Genomic DNA, 19,178 nt, shown 5'->3' with positions numbered 1-19,178 from the left:
ATCAGAGCAGAGACTGATGCCCATAGTGATGGCGTATGGGAGGGAGAACAGCAGAGATGAGATGCCTCATTGGGAGCAATTTGAGGATATCACCCGAAAACATGGGTCTTTCTATAGTGTTAAAAGTGGGAGTTGCCTCTGCACTCAGGTGCCTTGCCTACATGTGTTTTCCACCTTTTTATGCTTCATACATGATCTCTGTGCATGTTCACTTTTCTAACTGAGGGTTTGTGTATTTGTGGCAGAGTGAGAGGTTTATGGAGATAAGTTCTCTTATTGATTTTTTTACTATCATAGTTGATTAAATACTATTGCTTTGAACTAGGTATGTTTTCTGTCTAGCAAAAGAAAACCCAAGTGGAAGCTTATGACCTATGATTTAGAAGCTTCTGACCCAGAAAGTACCTAAAGCCAGGTTTCCTTGATTGGGAGAAGGCAGTGTCCACAGGTGAGAGGAGAAGCCCTGGATGTTTGCTATATAAGCAAAAGCTTCCTAGCAATTAATTACCTGAAAGGAGAATGGGTCTCCTTAGGAGGTATAGTGGGTTCTCATTCATTAGAGTTCTCTAAACAAAGCTGGGATAACCATTTGTCAGGCATGATGTAGAGGGGATTCTTGTTCAGGTACTATCTGGCCTAGATGGCCTTCATGGTCCCTTCCAGCTCTGGATCTTCTTTGATCCTGTTAAATATTGTTAATTAAGAAAAGTTTTAATTAAAAACTATCAATGATTGGTCAATTCTAGCCATTCCCTTTGATTAGGATATTTATTTTTGATTAATAATGAATGAATGAAAAAGCATTTAAACCCTATGTACTAAATGCTCATCTTTAAAATTGGCAACTTGTTCCCTCTGCAGATTCTTACTTTACTGAGGGAAACTCTTAAAGAGTGTGGTTACACTCAAACCTTCTGTTGCTATTTCCTTTGTTCCAGCCTTGAATTATACTTACTAAGAGAAGAGCAGTATTAGTTTGTAACAAGTGGTTAGCTGTGTTTTGGGTCACTGACCTGTGGATCTGTGAGTTAACAGTTAAGAGTTCAGTTTTCCAACTCTGCCCCTTGGAATACTTTGAGTAGAATGTGAATTTCTAAGGAAGGAATGCTATAGAGAATCTGCAAATACATTAGAGACTTAGAAAGCCTTAAGCTTAACACCACTACATTTAAAGTCAAGTCAAAACAATACAAAAAGAATACCTAGGGCAAAGCAAAGTGAGGTGGGGTTTGTCTTGTGTTTGATTTCATGGCCAATATGAAAACTTCATCATTGACAATGGGCAGTTCATCTACTATACATGGTCACATAGCCAGTGTGTGTCCTAAGTGGAACTTGAACACAGATCACCAAGATTTCTCTAGAGGTGAGATAGTCCTTGAAAATATACAAATATGTAATATGATAATTACAAGATAAATTAATGAAGATAAATTATGTTTTTCATGGAGAAAAAATGAGTAATGAACTCAGTCTGCAATATTGTGAAGGTGTAAGTGAAATATTATGACAATGTTTTTGGTAGGTCACTAGAACACTGGTATAAATCTAACTAGGGTAGCTGGGGGGTTCCTTTATTAGAGGTTTTATTTAGGACAAGTCAGCCAGTAATCTGATTATAATTAATGTGAACACTTCTATCTTGTAGTGCTAGGTAACCTTGAGGTCAGAGCCTACTTTTTTATTTACTAAATATTTATTTATTTTTAGTTTTCAGCATTCACCTCTACAAGATTGTGAGTTTTAAGTTTTCTTCCCCTCCTTCCTCACCTTCCTCCCCAAGATAGTGTGCACTTTGATATAGGCCATACATATTCAATCATATTAAACATGTTTCCAAATTAGTCATGTTGTAAAGATTCTTTTTTCCAAAGGGAAAAACCACGAGAATGAGAAAGAAAAAAGCCAAAAAAAAAAAAAAGAAAAATATTATGTTTTGATCTACATTCTGACTTCATAGTTCTTTCTTTCTCTGGATATGGATAGTATTTTCCATCATGCGTCTTTTGGAATTGTCTTAGATCATCGCATTGCTGAGAAGAGCTAAGTCTGTCAAAGTTGGTCATCACATAGTATTGCTGTTACTATGTACAGTGTTTTCCTGGTTCTGCCCACTTCACTCGGCATCACTTCATGAAAGTCTTTCCAGGTTTTTCTGAAGTCAGCCTGCTCATCATTTCTTATGGAACAGTAGTATTCCATTGCATTCATATACCACAACTTGTTCAGCCATTCACCAAATGGTGGCCATCTTCTCAATTTCCTAGAGCCTATTTTTTAAAAATTATTTTTATGAAAACACAAAAAAAAATGGGATTAATTAGATTCAGCTAATTCAGCTTTAGGAAGTTATATAAGCCATAATAGCTTCAGCTTATTTTTTTTCTGTTAATGTTTGGGCTACATAAAGCATTTTGTGGTAGTTTCATCATATTCAGTTGTTATTGAATTCCACCTTAACTTCCAGATAGATCTAACCCATGTTGTATGACCCTACCATTGTTGAATGTCCAGGTTAATAGTCTCTTAATTTAGTCACCATTCTTTTGAGAGGGTGTATGTGTGGGCCTCTGTCAAGGTATGGGAGTACTTGGAATTTTGGAATGGACTAGGGGGAGTACAGAAAGAAGTACAGAAAGAAGTTTTGTGAACTTTTATCTGAGGATCTCCAGGTAACCTGTGTTTTAAGTTTTGTGTACTTGTGTTCAATCTTGTGCTAAATGAGATAAAAGAAATGTAACTTAATGAAGAAAACAACACCATCATCTGAAACATTGAGTCATCCAGTATATAATCAGGTACTAAATTATGTGATGTAGACCATGTAACTGTAGTTCAGAAAAGATGATGAGGGTTAGAAGACATAGAATTTGAGTTGAATCTTGAAGCATGACTAAGATTTGTTTAGATGGTTATGTGAAGGTATTTCAGGCTAATGAAGTGTTTAAGAAGGTAAAATGAAGCATCAATTTATAGGACTTTTTGGAAGTAAGAGAGTCTGGGATCAGAAAAGAAAATTAGGAAATAGTAGTAATAAATCTAGGTATAGATTTAGACTAGTATCAAGTTCTAGGAATGGAGAGGAAAGGGCAGGCTTGAGTGACATTTTATTTTTGTTTTATTTTATTTTATGTTTCAGATATGAGTTCATACAGTATGTAGACCTTTCTTTAAGAAAAACACAGTATAAGCAATCCAAATTTACATTGGCCTCAGTTAACATATATCCCATTATGTACACCCTACTTGTTGGGGGTGGGTGACTATATGGGAGCTCTGATTACCTCCTGCTGCTAAGATTTGAAATTTCATTTCCTTCTTTCCTGTCATTCTTTAACAATGTCTTTGTGTCTCAGCTTTGTTCCAGGGCTTATCCAAGGTGAGGTCTTGGCATCAAGAAGGAAAAGGGAGATTAAACTCTTTTGGTTTATGAGTAACATTTTGAGGGAATAATTGACAGGATATAGTAACTTACATGATAAAGGAGATGAAGATGGAACAATCACAGTTTTGGATTTGGGGCTGTGGGAAGATGATAGTGTTATTGACTGAGATAGGCAGGTTGAAAGGAAGAAGATAACATTTGGGTGGAAGAAAACTTTAATTTTGGATATGTTGAGTTGTAGGTGATAGCCCTTGTAGCAGTGATAGTTTGAGCCATGGGGAGGAGATGTATTCTTTGAAGGAGTGTGTGTAGAAGAGAGAAGAGCAGAAAGATGATGACTAAACTTTGGAGAGTGGTCGTTGTTAGAGGGCTAGAGGAAGAAGCAAGGCTCATTGCTTCTAAAAAAGAAAAGAGGTACATAAGGGGTCCCTGTTACTTCCAGGATCAAATATAAAATTCTCTGGTATTCAAAGCTCTTCATAACCTGACTTTCTTCTTCCTTTTCCAATCTTCTTACACTTTAATCTTCCCATCTACTCTTTGATCAAGTGACACTGGCTTCCTTGTACTTAGTTTCATAAGACATGTTCCATATACAGTCTATTTTCTTTGGCTTTCATCCCCTATCCTTGGAATTTTCTTCTTCCCTGTCTTTGCCTCTTGGCCTCCTTCAAATCCTACCTAAAATCCTACCTATTACAAGAATTTTTTCCTTCTCAATACTAGTACTTCCTTCTGAAATCATCTTTACTTTACCCTGTATATATCCTGTCGGTACAGAGTTATTTGCATGTCTCCCATATTAGATTGTGAGTGCTTTGAGAGCAGAGTCTGTTTTTTTGTCTTTCTTTGCATCCACAGCACTTAATGCACTGCTTGGGTACATAGAGTAAATGCTTCTTGACTCGACTTGAAGAAAACTCAGGATAGTATTACTTCACGAATGCCTGGTCTTAAGTTTCTCTGGATGAATTTAGTATTGTCATTTAGTCAGGGACACTGCACTGAATTGCACTGTCTTATATCAAGCCTAGGAGAATTTGAAATAATAACAATATCATGTCTATGTCAGTGTTTCTGAATAAATGTTGTTCCTCTTCTATTTTATGTAATAGGGAAAAAACTGACACAACTGACATCTGCTTGACTTGCACATCTCATTTCAAACTATGTTATGAAGTACTAATCATGAAAAAATTTAATACCATTTAAAAATAGAAAGGTAGAAAAAGATTAAAATGAGAAAAGTTTATCAGAGAAACAGATTAGGTACAAAAGACCCAGAAGCATTGGAACTTGGTGGCATTAGTATTCAATAACTCGAAAACACCAACTACTGAGGTAGGGACTTACTATTCAACAAAAACTGCTGGGAAAGCTGTACAACAATCTAGCAAAAATTAGGTTTGGACTGGCCTTTACTGTATACTATAAGAAGGTCCAAGTGGACATATGACATAGATTTTAAGAAGTCATACTTATAAACAAATTAGAGAAGAGAAAATGATGCCTTTCACAACTAAGGGAGAATGGGAGGGATTCTTAATATAATGGGGTACGGAGATGATCACAAAAGATAGAAGGAATAATTTTGATTACATAAAATTGAAAAATTTTTGCACAAAGAACATTGATACTCCTTTTTTTAAAAATTTATTCAACATATTTAGTTTTCAGCACTGATTTTCACAAGAGTTTGAATTACAAATTTTCTCCCCATTTCTACCCTCCCCCCCACTCCAAGATGACATATATTCTGGTTGCCCTGTTCCCCATTCAGTCCTCCCTTCTGTCACCCCACTCCCCTCCCATCCCCTTTTCCCTTCCTTTCTTGTAGGGCAAGCTAAATTTCTACGCCCCATTGCCCGTGTATCTTATTTTCTAGTTGCATGCAAAAACTTTTTTTTGTTTTGTTTTTGAACATCTGTTTTTAAAACTTTGAGTTCCAAATTCTCTCCCCTCTTCCCTTCCCACCTACCCTCCCTAAGAAGTCAAGCAAGCAATTCAACATAGGCCACAAGTGTATCATTATGTATAACCCTTCCACAATACTCATGTTGTGAAAGACTAACTATATTTTGCTCCTTCCCAACCCATCCCCCTTTATTGAATTTTCTCCCTTGACCCTGTCCCCTTTCGAAAGGGTTTGTTTTTGATTACCTCCACCCCCATCTGCCCTCTCCTCCATCATCCCCCCCCCCTTTTTTTTTAATCTTCTTCCCTCTTCTTTCCTGTGGGGTAAGATACCCAGCTGAGTATGTATGGTATTCCCTCCTCAGGACAAATTTGATGAAAGCAAGATTCACTCATTCCCCCCTCACCTGCCCTCTCCCCTCCTCCCACAGGACTGCTTCCTTTTGCCACCTTTATGCGAGATAATCCACCCCATTCTATCTCTCCCTATCTCCCTCTCAATATATTCCTCTCTCATCCCTTAGTTTGATTTTATTTCTTTTAGATATCTTCCCTTCATCTTCAACTCACCCTGTGTCTGCTCTCTCTATCTCTATATATATATACACATACACGCACATTCACATATATATATATATATATGCATAAACATATATATATAAACATATACACACACACACACACACACACACATTCCTTTCAGCTACTATGATATTGAGGTCTCATGAATCATACACATCATCTTTCTATGTAGGAATGTAAACAAAACAGTTCAACTTTAGCAAGTCCCTTATGATTTCTCTTTCTTGTTTACCTTTTCATGCTTCTCTTGATTCTTGTGTTTGAAAGTCAGATTTTCTATTCAGCTCTGGTCTTTTCACTGAGAAAGCTTGAAAGTCCTCTATTTTATTGAAAGTCCATATTTTGCCTTGGAGCATGATACTCAGTTTTGCTGGTTAGGTGATTCTAGGTTTTAATCCTAGCTCCATTGACCTCCGGAATATCGTATTCCAAGCCCTTTGATCCCTTAATGTAGAAGCTGCCAGATCTTTGGTTATTCTGATTGTGTTTCCACAATACTCAAATTGTTTCTTTCTGGCTGCTTACGGTATTTTCTCCTTGATCTGAGAGCTCTGGAATTTGGCAACAATATTCCTAGGAGATTTCTTTTTGGGATCTGTTTGAGGAGGTAATCGGTGCATTCTTTCAATTTCTGTTTTGCTCTGTGTCTTTAGAATATCAGGGCAGTTCTCCTGGATAATTTCTTGAAAGGTGATATGTAGCTTCTTTTTTTGATCATGGCTTTCAGGTAGTCCAATAATTTTTAACTTATCTCTCCTGGATCTATTTTCCAGGTCAGTGGTTTTTCCAAGGAGATATTTCACATTGTCTTCCATTTTTTTCATTCCTTTGGTTCTGTTTTATAATATCTTGATTTCTCATAAAGTCATTAGCTTCCACTTGCTCCAGTCTAATTTCTAAGGTAGTATTTTCTTCAGTGGTCTGTTGGACCTCCTTTTCCATTTGGCTAATTCTGCCTTTCAAGGCATTCTTCTCCTCATTGCCTTTTTGGAGCTCTTTTGCCATTTGAGTTAGTCTGTTTTTTAAGGTGTTGTTTTCTTCAGTGTATTTTTCAGTATTTTTTGGGTCTCCTTTAGCAAGTCATTGACTTGTTTTTCATGGTTTTCTCGCATCCTTCTCATTTCTCTTCCCAATTTTTCCTCTACTTCTCTAACTTGCTTTTCCAAATCCTTTTTGAGCTCTTCCATGGCCTGGGACCAGTTCATGTTTTTCTTGGAGGCTTTTGGTGTAGGCTCTTGTACTTTATTGACTTCTTTAGGCTGTATGTTTTGGTCTTCTTTGTCACCAGAGAAAGAATCCGAAGTCTGAGACTGAATCTGGGTGCGTTTTTGCTGCCTGGACGTATTCCCAACCAACTAACTTGACCCTTGAGTTTTTCAGTGGGGTATGACTGCTTGTAGACTAAAGAGTTCTATGTTCCACTTCTGGGGGGGATGCGCCAGCTCTGCCACACCAGCACTCCTCCTTCCCCAAGAACCCCCAACCCAGACTGGGCTTAGATCTTCAGCAGGCTGTGCATTCCTGCTCTGATCTGCCACTTAATTCCTCCCACCAGGTGGGCCTGGGGCTGGAAGCAACAGCAGCTGTAGCTGCCCCACCTCTGCTGCCCCAGGGGCAGTGGCCAAACCTCAATCTCCTTCCACTCCTGCAGCTTTTCCCACTAACCTTCTCCACTGTCTTTGGTGTTTGTGGGTTGAAAAGTCTGGTAACTGCTGCAGCTCACTGATTCAGGGTGCTCGGGCCCACTCCGCCTGGCTCCTGGTCTGGTTGATCCAAGCCGCTCACGCTGGGCTCTGCTCTGCTCCCAGCTCCCAGCTCCATGTGGGATAGACCTCACCCAGAGACCATCCAGGCTGTCCTGGGCTGGAGCCCTGCTTCCCTCTGCTGTTTTGTGGGTTCTGCAGTTCTAGAATTGGTTCAGAGCCATTTTTTTATAGGTTTTTGGAGGGACTTGGTGGGGAGCTCATGCTAGTCCCTGCTTTCCAGCAGCCATCTTGGCTCCGTCCCCACATTGATACTATTAAAAGTGAAACAGTTAATGGTAAAACTCTTGGCAGCAAATTTCTCTTATAAGGGTTTCATATCTAAGATATATGTAAAATTAAGAAGAACCACTCTACAAGGATATGAACAGGCAGTCCTTGAAGGAAGAAATGTAAGCTATCAACAGCCATATGAAAAAAGACCCCAATTACTTATAATAAGAGAAATTACATCAGAACAACTTTCAGGTTCTACTTTATGCCTGTCAAATTGGAAAAAATGATAAAAAAAGAAAAATGACAATTGTTGGAGGGACTGTGGGATGATAGGAACAGTAATGCACTATGCACTGTTCTGGAGCTGTGAATTAATCCAACCATTTGGGAAAGCAGTTTGGAACTATATCCAAAAAGTCACTAAATGGCTAATAAATACCCTTTGACTCAAAGCCATACCACTACCAAGCAGAGAGATCAAGGGCAGAGGGAAAGCACCCACTGGACCTGTAAGCACCCTAATATTTATTGCTGTATGTCTTATCATAGCAAAGACCTGGAAACAGAGTGAGTGTCCAGTCGGGGAGTGGTTGAATGAGTTATTGTATAGGAATGTAATGGGTATTGTTGGGCTATAAGTAATTATAAAAAGGATGCATTCACAGAAACCAGGGAGCACCTATAAGTACTGATACAGAGTGAAGTGAGTAGAACCAGGAGAACACTTTAACCATAATATTGTAAAAGAAAAAGATTTTGAAAGATGTAAGAATTTTGCTCAGTGCTGGAACCTGTCATAACTTCAGAAGACTGATGATGAATTAATTATCTTTACCACTTTTTGACAAAGAAGTGGTGGATTTAAGAGGTAGAATGAGAAATACATTTTCAGACATGACTAACGTGATATGTTTTGCTTGACTATACCTAATAGGTTAAAAGGGAAGGCTTTTATTTTTAGCTAAGGAGATTTGTGGAAGTGAATTGGGGAGGGAGCAGTGATAGTGGTCCAAAGAGAGAGAAGAGTGTCAAAGAAACATTTAAAAATTTTACAGAAGAGCAGAAGGCAGTTCAGAAGGGAACACAGATAAGTAGGTAGTATTGGTTAAATTTAATATGCTTTTTAAAAAACTAAGCTTTATATGATAGGGATTCCTGGTTTCATATACAAATTTTGGAGGGTTTTTCTTTGTGTTCGGAAATGTTTGTTATGATTATGGTTAAAAAAAAGAAAATTTTAAGTTTTTCACACTTGTTGGGGGCATATGAATAACAGGCCTAGATCCCTTCCCCCCTCAAAAAAATTGTCAGGGACCATAACTCCTGTATTTTGAATTTAATCTTTGATTTATTTTCATCTTTAATGGTAATATGGTATAAAAGACAACACTGCTACTTGTCAGTGAGCTAATGCTTTTTTACTTGTTCTTAAAGACTAAGCCTCATATTGCTGTCTAATTTTTCTTTTTAAAAATTGACATCTTTTGTTTTATATTGTCTATATTTTTCAATATATGTCTTCCTCAACCTTTTCCCAGGGAGTTATCCCAAGGGTGGAATGAAAAAAAGAATCTTGAATGAAAAGGAAGAAAAAAATCAGTTCATCAAAACTAACCAGCTCATCAATTAAAACCAACATTTTATGTAATGTTCTACCTCCATAAGACCTCACCTCTGCAAGGAAGGTGGTGAGGAGGTGTATTCTCATATCTTTTACTTCTGACTAAGCACAGCTATTATAATTTCAAAACTTTTTTTCAGTTTTTTTGTTGCTATAGTCATTGTGTTTAATTTTCCTAGTTCTATTTTCTTCTCTTTACGTCAGTTCTTATAACTCTTCCATCCTTCTTAGCATTCATAGTTTTCAGTTGCATTTATAAACCATAGTTTGTTTGCATTTCCTAAATTAATGGGCAACTGTTTTTTATTCATTCCTTTGTCATCTACATAGGTAACATTTCATATTTCTAATAAGTTTGCTGTAGTAACTGCTAATTTAGTTTGCTAAATAAAATTAGCTAACTTAATATTCTTGTATAAAGTCCTTGTATAAGTCCTTTTAAAAAATCAAATTTATGAGTTGGCATTTTTTGTATATCTGGTATCCCAGTTGCTATATTACAAGAATTTTCCCAGAGACCTCATACTTTTCTTTTATCAGTATTTATCAAGGACTTTTGATTTCCCAGGTATGATTTTTGCCAACTTAGCTGTTTAAGAGCACAATAAGTGCTACTATAACTATTTTGGTGCTAATTTTTCTAAGCACATACTGAGTGTTTTGGGTATTGAGTGAAATTAAAGGCATTCCTTAGAATTTGAACTTAATGATTCAAGGACCTTATCTTTAGGGTTTGTGAGGAATATGTGGAATTCTCAGTCATCTGAATTGAGTTGATTCCTAAAGTTGTTTGCGTAAGGAAGAGGAAGGCATTCCTGATACAACAAGAGAACCTGAAACAAGCTCTCTTGTTGTCTACCACGATTCCCTAGAAATTTCCCCTACTGAGGATGGGCTCATTTTTGATTCTTGACTTTGAGTAGCAACATTTTTATGATTAATTATATATATTTTAACTCTTATTTTTATTTTTTACATTCTTAATATTTTATTTTTCCCCAATTACAAATAAATACAATTTTTAACATTTGGTTTTTAAAATTTTGAGTTCCAAATTCCCTCCCTCCTTCCCTCCCCACTCCCTCCCTGATAGGGTAAGCAATTTGATATAAATTATACATTGTAGACATATTAGTCTTGTGAAAGAAAACAGAGACAAAAAATATAAATAAAAAAAGCAGAGCCCAACTTCAATATAAAACTAAAAGTCAAGAAATATGTTGGAAAAATGAGTGAACAAACAGAAAAAGATCCTTACCATTGAAAGTTATTATGGTGACAGGGGAGATCAAAAGAAACTCAGTAGATGACAATAGAGGCAGAACTGCTGCATCCAAAGCCTCAAAGAAAAATGTGAATTGATCTGGTCTTAGGCCCCAAAAGGCAAAATCAACTGGAGAAAAAAATTAAAGGCTAGTGAAACAGAAAACTTTCTTTTTTAATGGAGGATTACACACAAAATAAGTTTTAGACGTTAAATATTTAGTATTTAGAAATTTTAATCAATATTAGAAAATGATTCTAGCAAACATTAAAAAACCAATTAATACCTGTACTCTGCAAATTATTCTCAAAAATTTAGAAAAAACACTACCAGACTTACTTAATGAGAAAAATATGACCCTCATACCTAAACTAAGGAGAAAAAACCCCTGTAGACCAATATCATTAATGAACAGGTATACATTTTTAAAAATCATAGCAAGAAGATTGTAGCATGAATAAAAAAAGTATGCACTATGACCTAATTGGATTTAGAAGTGTAAGGATGGTTTAGCACTGGAAAAAATATTAACACTATTTAAAGCAAAGACACCCAAAACCACATGATTATACTACTAGATGCAAAATAAGAGCTTTTGAAAAAAATATAACATTCATGTTTAAAAAAACCCAAAAAAGTCCTCAAAAGCATAGATGTAGAAGGCCTAGATTTTGGCACAATAAAAAATATGTATTTATAGATATATGCATCTCCTTTGTCTCCAGGTCTTTATGAGAGAAAAAGTGCTGCCAAATGTGTTTTTAAAACAATTATAAAATAAATTAATAAATTTGGGAAAAATTATAAAATAGATACTTATATGTCAGAGAGAAGGTAATTTTCTAACATTGAAAATATGTGTATTTAAAACATATTAATGTGCCCTTTATTGCACTATGTATCTAACCTTTTCCAGCGTGTTATACCCTCTTTAGCTTGCTATTTAATTTACCAGCCTTCTGCTTTATTAATGCTGTGAATTAGAAACTAAAGCCAGTGAGGAATGTGATATCCTTTGTGATTTTTTTGTCTTATTAGCAGGAATTGAAATATGATGGCTACATATTATTATTAGTTTTGGGCGTTTTAGTTTTTTGGTCTGGTCCTATAATTAATGTGAAGCCTCTGCTCTCCTTAGTATATAATCTTAGTTGCCTGGGACATGGAGAGTTCAAATTCCTTTCCAGTATAGGTCAGAGGGAAGACTTAGGATCCTGTTCTTTCTGAGTAGGACAGCCATCATTCCTTCAAACAATTTACTTGAATTATTTTTGTCATGATTACTGTGAATTGGGAAATAATCTAATTCAGAAACTTTTTATTCTGGCTGTTCACAAAATGTTTCTATACTGAGAAGATCTCTGAATTACAAGTTGATTAGCAGATAGGCTTTGTTGTTTATTCATATGGTGGTCCCTTTGTATTTGATTTCTAGGTTTTCATCAAGATGCTGAGTCTTCCCAATCTTTAGTGTTTGATGATGTCATTAGACAACAATGAAATAAATAATACATGGTAACTTCCTCATTATACCATTTAGCTCTTCAGTCAAACTTATACAAAAGGATCTTTACACTTATCCTTTCTCTTTCAATTTAGGCCAAATAATTCTTTTTACCTTGAAATTGTGTTCATGTTTCCTGGTAGTTTACATAATTTGATGTCTGTCTTCCATGTCAGACTTCTCTAACCACTCATCTATTTTAAGATTTGATTTCAAACATTTTGAAATGTTTTCAGATTTTCATAAATATTTAGCTTAGATTGTAGAAAGTCATACTGTACTCTTTTTTTGCCCAGAAAAGTATAGTTGTTGGTCAGTATTGCAAAGTGTTGTTATCCTTGTATAATTCTATTGACTTCATTCTACATCATTTTATAATCTTTAGGATTCTTTGAAATCATCTCTTTGGTCATTTATGGTACAGTAGTATTCTTTTTATATTCAGATCATAATTTGTTCAGCCATTCTCCAAATGATGGGCACTCCTTAGATTCTTTTTGCTTTCCCTTTCTCCCCTTTTAATTCCTTTCCTTTGGGGTCAGAAAGATTTTTATTCCTTACATAAGAATATTTCCTCCCCCACCCTCAACACCATTTCCCTACTGAGTCGAATGTATTTCTGTACCAGACTGTATATGTAAAAGACTTAAGAACTTTGATCAATGAAATGGCCAATCATGACTCCAGGGGATGTGTTTATGATGTATATTAATATGGCAGAAGGTGTTGTTGGATTCAAGGTGTAGAAAGAGATATTTTCGAACATGGTGCTGCATGGATTTGTTTTGCTTAATTATTCTTATTTGTCACAAGGATTCTTTTTTCCCCCTTTTTTAATTGAAGGGGATAGGGTTGGGAGAAGAGCGTGCGCTAGCAACAGTGATGCAAAAAAAGTTACCATTCTAGCATTTTAAAAATATACAAGAGAAAACAGAAGAAAATTTAGAAGGAAGCATCAACAAGCAGGACAATTTCGACAGTAATGTGTGGAATTTATTTTATACTTAAAAAGAAATGGCATAAAATGAAAATTAATGGTTTTATATCCAATCTCTTGTGTTCCCATTTTTGATGTTTAATTTTAAAAACTATTTTTTAGAAAAAGATGCATCTTTCTTCTCTTCTTCCTTCTAAATATCAGATCAGGCTTCACACCAAATTACTGGAGGAGGTTAGGCTGCCATTTGTCTTTATTATTAATGTTCATGGAGTTCTTATCTTTTGAGAAATTGCATTGGGTTCTCATAAACTCAGTCAGAGGGGAATGATTAAGTGACTTGCCCAGGGTCACAGAGCTAATAAATATCTGAACTTGGATTTAAACTCAGGTCTTCTCGATTTCTAAGTCCAGTGCTTCAACCAGGATGCCACCTAGCTACCTCTCAAAGATGCTGTGCAGAACAAGAGACATGGATTTTTAAATTTAAGTGTAGCTGCTTAAAAGTGGAAGGAAACACATAAAGCTAAGGGCCATTTTTCTATTTTTTTTTTCATGAGTAATCGTGGCCATAGAATTCATCACTTAGTGGCTACTCTGATATAATCTTCTCCATACTTGGTTGGCTTGTTTTCATGCAGGACATCACTTGGAGCTTTTCCATTTTGATAGAAGCTGCCACACTATGTGTTCTGCTGGCATAAATTCCAAGATGTAGCAACAGAGTAGGAATTTTGTGGAGACTACACATTTGTTATTATTCTTCCATCGTTTTTCAGTTGTGTCTGACTCTTCATGACTCCGTTTTGGGGTTTTCTTGGCAAAGATACTGGAGTGGTTTGCCATTTCCTTTCTGTAGGTGAAGAACTGAGGCAAACATGGTTAAGTGACTTGCCTAGGGTCATATAGCTAGTAAGTGTCTGAACCCAGATTCGAACTCACAAAGATTAGTCTTTCTGACTTCAGACTCAGCACTTTATCTGTTGTGCCACCTAGCTGCTTGACTGTACATATAGTAGGTACAAAATAAATACTAATACTTTCATTTCAGTATAATGTAGTAGATGAAGCACTTACTCTGGAGTCAGAGGACTTAGATTCAGATCCCTCCTTTATCAGCCCTATCCGTCCCTTATCACAGTGTCTGGCGCTTAACAAATGCTAGCTGATTGACTGAAAGACTGACCTTAGGGTTAGGCAAGTCACTTAACTTCTCTGGGCCTCAGTTTTCCTATCTGTAAAATGAGGTAGTTGGAATAGGTGAACTTTGAGGTTCCTTCTAGCCCTGAATCTGTGAGTTACTTTGATCATTGTCTAAATACAGGAGTATCCTGGAACTACTGAGAAGTATGGAAACTTTCCCAGTTGGAAACTTCCACTCACCTTTCCTTTTGCATTTTAGCTAAAGCCCATGGGCCTGATGCTGTCCTACCAGCACAGCTGGCTTCTTGGTATTCTGTCCTTGATACGTCTCTGCCACCATCATCCATTGGGAGTTTCTCCAAATGAAGCATCCCTGAACTCTGGTGCACCTCCAGTAGCATATTCAGTACAGCCTATACTCAGTTGGTTAGAGAGTAAATACTACTTTCCTGTCTCCCCTCTCTGGAGCCTTGGTTTTTCTCCTGAAAGAGGAGGTAGTTGAACTAAATTAAATAGTCTGAGCCCTCTTAGCTCTCACAGTTCATGGTTTCCATTATTCTTGTGATCGTAAACAGTGTGAAATGATTCTGATACAAACTGTAAATAGGAAAGTCACAGGTACATGATCTCATTGCAATTTAGTGTGACACATTTGTAAAGAGGTCATTTTATATTAGGGCTGGGAAAAACCTTAGAAGTCATTTACCCTAATACTGTCATTTTACTGAGGAGGAAACTGAGAGGAGAAGTGACTTTTTTTTGGTAGGATGTTGCTATTGTCTTCTCTGAACCCTTCCTTTACTTTATTGGGCAGAGGTATGCTCAGATGCGGTGCTGCTAGGTGGCAAAGTAGATAAGAGCACTGGGCTTGGAATCAGGAAGACTCATCTTTGTGAGTTCAAATCTGGCCTGAGACACTTACAAGCTGTGTGACCCTCTGCAAATCACTTAACCCTGTTTGCCTCAGTTTCCTCATTTGCAAAATGATCTGGAGAACGAAATGACAAACCCCTCCAATATATTTGTCAAGAAACCTCAAATAGGGTCAAGAAGAGTCAGACACAACTAAACAATAACAGAAACAAAAATACTCAGACGCGAATACTTCTTGATTTTAGAGTTAAATCGGATGAATTTTCCACTGTAAAGTATAAAAAATGTATGCTGAACTATTAACTTAAATGGGTCGAGTTTAACACTTTGGGATTCAGTGAGTTCAAGGCCCACATCGGGGAGATGGTGACCTGTTTAAAGGCCAATTCTTTGTTTTTCATTCTTCTAATTTATCTTCTAAGAAGGAAGACTGGACTTGGAGTGGAATAGACTCAGGGCTCTCGGGTCTATTCGTTATGAAAGGAAAGAAATTTTAGAATTTACCATGCATATGTACATAAGAAATAAATTTAAGAGATTAATCAATTCAAAATACTCCCTATCACCCTTTGACAAGCTTCTCATCATATCTCTGCCCTTTCGAAACCCTTGCCTCCAGGGAAAGAAAAGGGAGCCCTGTGTTTGTCTAACTCTTCTGACTTTATTTTGCTCTTCATTAATCTTTTGGTCTCTTTTGAATTTTTTTCCTTTAGGCTTATATAAGGAGATTAAACATATTAAATGTGTTTTGCTGGCTACCTAGGTATCTGCCGTGTAGAAATACGCACTTACACCCTTTTGATAATGGAATGTAGCTATGAAATGATGCAAGCATTTTCCATTCAAAGTGCATTTAATATGAAGTTCACAATTTCTTTTGTCATCCCATGCCTTTTTGTAAAGCTATCATGTTAAGGGACAACAAATAAGTTGTTGCATTCCCAAGAGCTAGAGACAATGCCTTGGATGTTTTTTTGTATTGGACTCTACCAGTGTTTACGGGCAGCTACTCTATAACGTCTGTTTTTTAGGAGTTTCCTGGGTGCTGCTATGTGACATAGATCCAGTGACTTAGAGGATTTGAATCCAGGTCTTCCTAACTTATATGGTTACCTCTATTCACTATGCCACGGCTGCCTCTTCCTTCTGTCTATTATAGACAATAACTTTTTGGTGGTTTGTTTATTGATAAAAAAAAATAAGCAAAATGGGAGAGTTGACTTAAATGTTCTTTGAGGTTGCTGCTTGCTTGAAATGTGTATTCCTTTCTTTAAAAGAGAAAAAACAGTAGGCTTGAATATTTGAAAGGATTTAAGTGTTCCTATACACCTCTTTCACAAGCAGCCATGCAAACTAAAGACGATTTTCCTAAATTCTGTCTAAACCTTGGTAAGGAACATTATTTTAATGGTTTTAAGAAAATCTTTCCAGTGATCTGGATTGATCAGTAGTTATACTTACTAATAATATTTTCAATTTAAAAATGAGGAAAAGAATACAAAGATGCTAACTTGCCTTTCTTTTTTTCTGTATAGACAAAGAAGAGGAATAGGAAGAAGAAAAAGAAGAAAGATCAACATCTTTTAGAGGAATTGGACTCTCTGTCCCTGTCTCATTCAACCCTGTCTAGCCTGAGTTCTCTTCCAAGCCCTGGATTAATGGACAATAAAACTAGCCCAAAAGAAAGCCAAGTTCAGGAGGATGGTTTAACTAAGCCCCTGGTTGAGTGCAGTGTTGTTCAAAATGGAAGTAACCAAATCTCATTTCCTTTAGTTGCTGAGAGTCCTAACAACAATCATGTTGGTATAGAGTCAGAGAAGGGCAGAACCAAAGAAAAGGTCGTTCCAGGTTTGGGTACTCCAGTGGAAAAAATGGAAGTCGATGTACATCCTGAGAGTGGTCCGTCAGTCAGAAGACTAGAAGGAGTCAATGAGAAGGAAAATCATAACCCTGTTGATTTGGTCAAGACACTAGGACCCGTTTCCACAGAAGGGAAGGATATAGAATTACCCAAGGTTAAAGATGCCACTTGGGGGCCTCTCCCTGAACTGACTTCATGTAAAATCAAGGAAACTGACCCTTTACACACAGATCCTAGTCAGAAGGTCCCTCTACCAGAATCAAAAGCGGACATTCCTAATCAAAGGAAAAGAAAAGAAACATCTAAGCCACAAATGAATGCCTCACCTCCCAGAGTAAGTTGTTTTGTTAAGTGATGACCTGTGGTTTAGAATTGGAAATCCTTTCCGCTTCTGATAGGCAGTAGGATTTTAATGTTATTAAACTCATTGACCCAAATTACCTCTGTTTCGTTTTGCTACCCTGGGTCTGATGTTTGGGGTTTTATTTTTTCTAGGAAGCTAAAATGAAGTCAACTAATCCAGCAAGGGGATCAGGAAAAGAAGTTAAAAACAAGAATCAAGAATCAAAGAAGCAGCTAGTAAATGAACCAGCGACCACAGTGAGTTTTCCAGTAAAGCTTTTGGTAACCATGAGGTTTTGGTGGTTTTTTTTTTTTTTTAGGGAGCCTTTCACTTGATTAATCTCCCATCTCTGTTCTTCATGTCCCTTTATTTTCATTTCTTGGTATGTTGTTTTGTAGTTGTTTTGGAGCAGTTTCATGTTCGTTCATTCTTTCAAGAAACATTAATATGTAAAATAAATGTTTAAATTGAAACCTTTTTTCCATCATGGTCAGTTTTAATGATTATTCTTGCCCAGACCAAGGAGACTTCCCTTGTTACAAAGGAATACATTTAAGTAAAACCAGTCAGGCATAGGCAGTATCTTGGAGTATGTATACCACATTCCTCATATGTAGTTCATCATCTTATTGCTAAGATGAGGGATGCATGCTTAAATATCAGTTTTCTAAAGTTATAGTTGGCCATTAATTTGGTAATAGTTCTAATGTCTTTCAGTGTTGTTTTCCTTTCTTGGAGTTATTCTGTAAATTGTATTTCTGTCAGCAATCATTATAAAATGCCTGCTATTTTACTGCACTATGCTACATTGAAGGTGATTTGTTTATCACTTTTGTTGCCCCAAATCATTTCTGAGCTACTCTCCTAGAGCATTAACATGTGGTTTCTTTTGTGTCTAGCCATGCTTGTGATGGGTTGTGTATGTTGTGGGCAGCCCAGTCAAGTCAGCTAGCATTAATTAAGTGCCTACTATGTGCTAGGCACTGTGCCAAGTGCTGGAGATACAAAGAAAGACAAAACTAAGTCCTTGGCTCACAGTCTAATAGGGGAGACAGCATGCACATGACCCTGTACACCCAAGACATATCCTGGGAAAGGCTCCCTGTAAAAAGGGAGAGTTTAGCTGAGCCTTGAAGAAGGCCAAGGAGGACTTCTTGGATTTGGAGAGGAGAAGGAGTTCCAGGCATGGGGGACAGTGAAAAGGCACAGAGACTAGAGAAGGAATACTCAAATGATTGTTGATTTACTGCCTTCGATAGCCCATACAATTATTTAATTATAGAGAAATGTGTTGGGAAATTCTACACAGCTACTTAAGTTCAACAAACTTTTACCTTTTTGTTTGGCATAAAGCAAATTTTCAAGACATAACTTGGGTGCCCAGATTTTTCTTGAATTCGCTGCAATTTTCTTAAACCTTTCTATTTGACATTTTCCCCCCAAAGATCTTAGAATCATTCAGCTTCTTTGGAACTTTAATTCCATTTCACTTTTCTAAAATAAAACAATAAGCCATTCTGGACATGATTTGAAAAATAACATAGCATTTCTAAACCAAAAATACAAACAATACAAGTGAAAAATAAAAAGCAGAAGTTCCAGAATGTTAGTAGAATTGTAGATTGAAACATCAAAAAGCAAAGCTTTAGGAAATGTATTACTGTTGAGTTGCATCAATGAATTGTTTCCTGGGATGGGGTTATATGTGAGGAGGGAATCTATGACTACTTTAACAACAAAGACAGTCAGGATTTCCCTAGTAAAAAATGGGT

General features: G+C 36.6%; 1 protein-coding gene across 1 annotated transcript in view; it reads left to right on the top strand.

The window, feature by feature from the left end:
• The window catches only part of RNF213 (ring finger protein 213), a 183,170-nt gene that overhangs the window by 20,182 nt on the left and 143,810 nt on the right, over nucleotides 1-19,178 (top strand). Inside the window, exons 3-4 of the mRNA XM_036754786.1 lie at nucleotides 16,738-17,397; nucleotides 17,559-17,663. Coding sequence (XP_036610681.1) covers nucleotides 16,738-17,397; nucleotides 17,559-17,663 — 765 coding nt within the window. The remainder of the gene's footprint in view (nucleotides 1-16,737; nucleotides 17,398-17,558; nucleotides 17,664-19,178) is intronic.

The sequence above is a fragment of the Trichosurus vulpecula genome, chromosome 4 (genome assembly GCF_011100635.1).
Source record: "Trichosurus vulpecula isolate mTriVul1 chromosome 4, mTriVul1.pri, whole genome shotgun sequence".
In the NCBI taxonomy this organism is placed as follows: domain Eukaryota; kingdom Metazoa; phylum Chordata; class Mammalia; order Diprotodontia; family Phalangeridae; genus Trichosurus; species Trichosurus vulpecula.
Note: the sequence above shows the minus strand (reverse complement) of the source record. Positions and strands in the feature narration are given on the sequence as shown.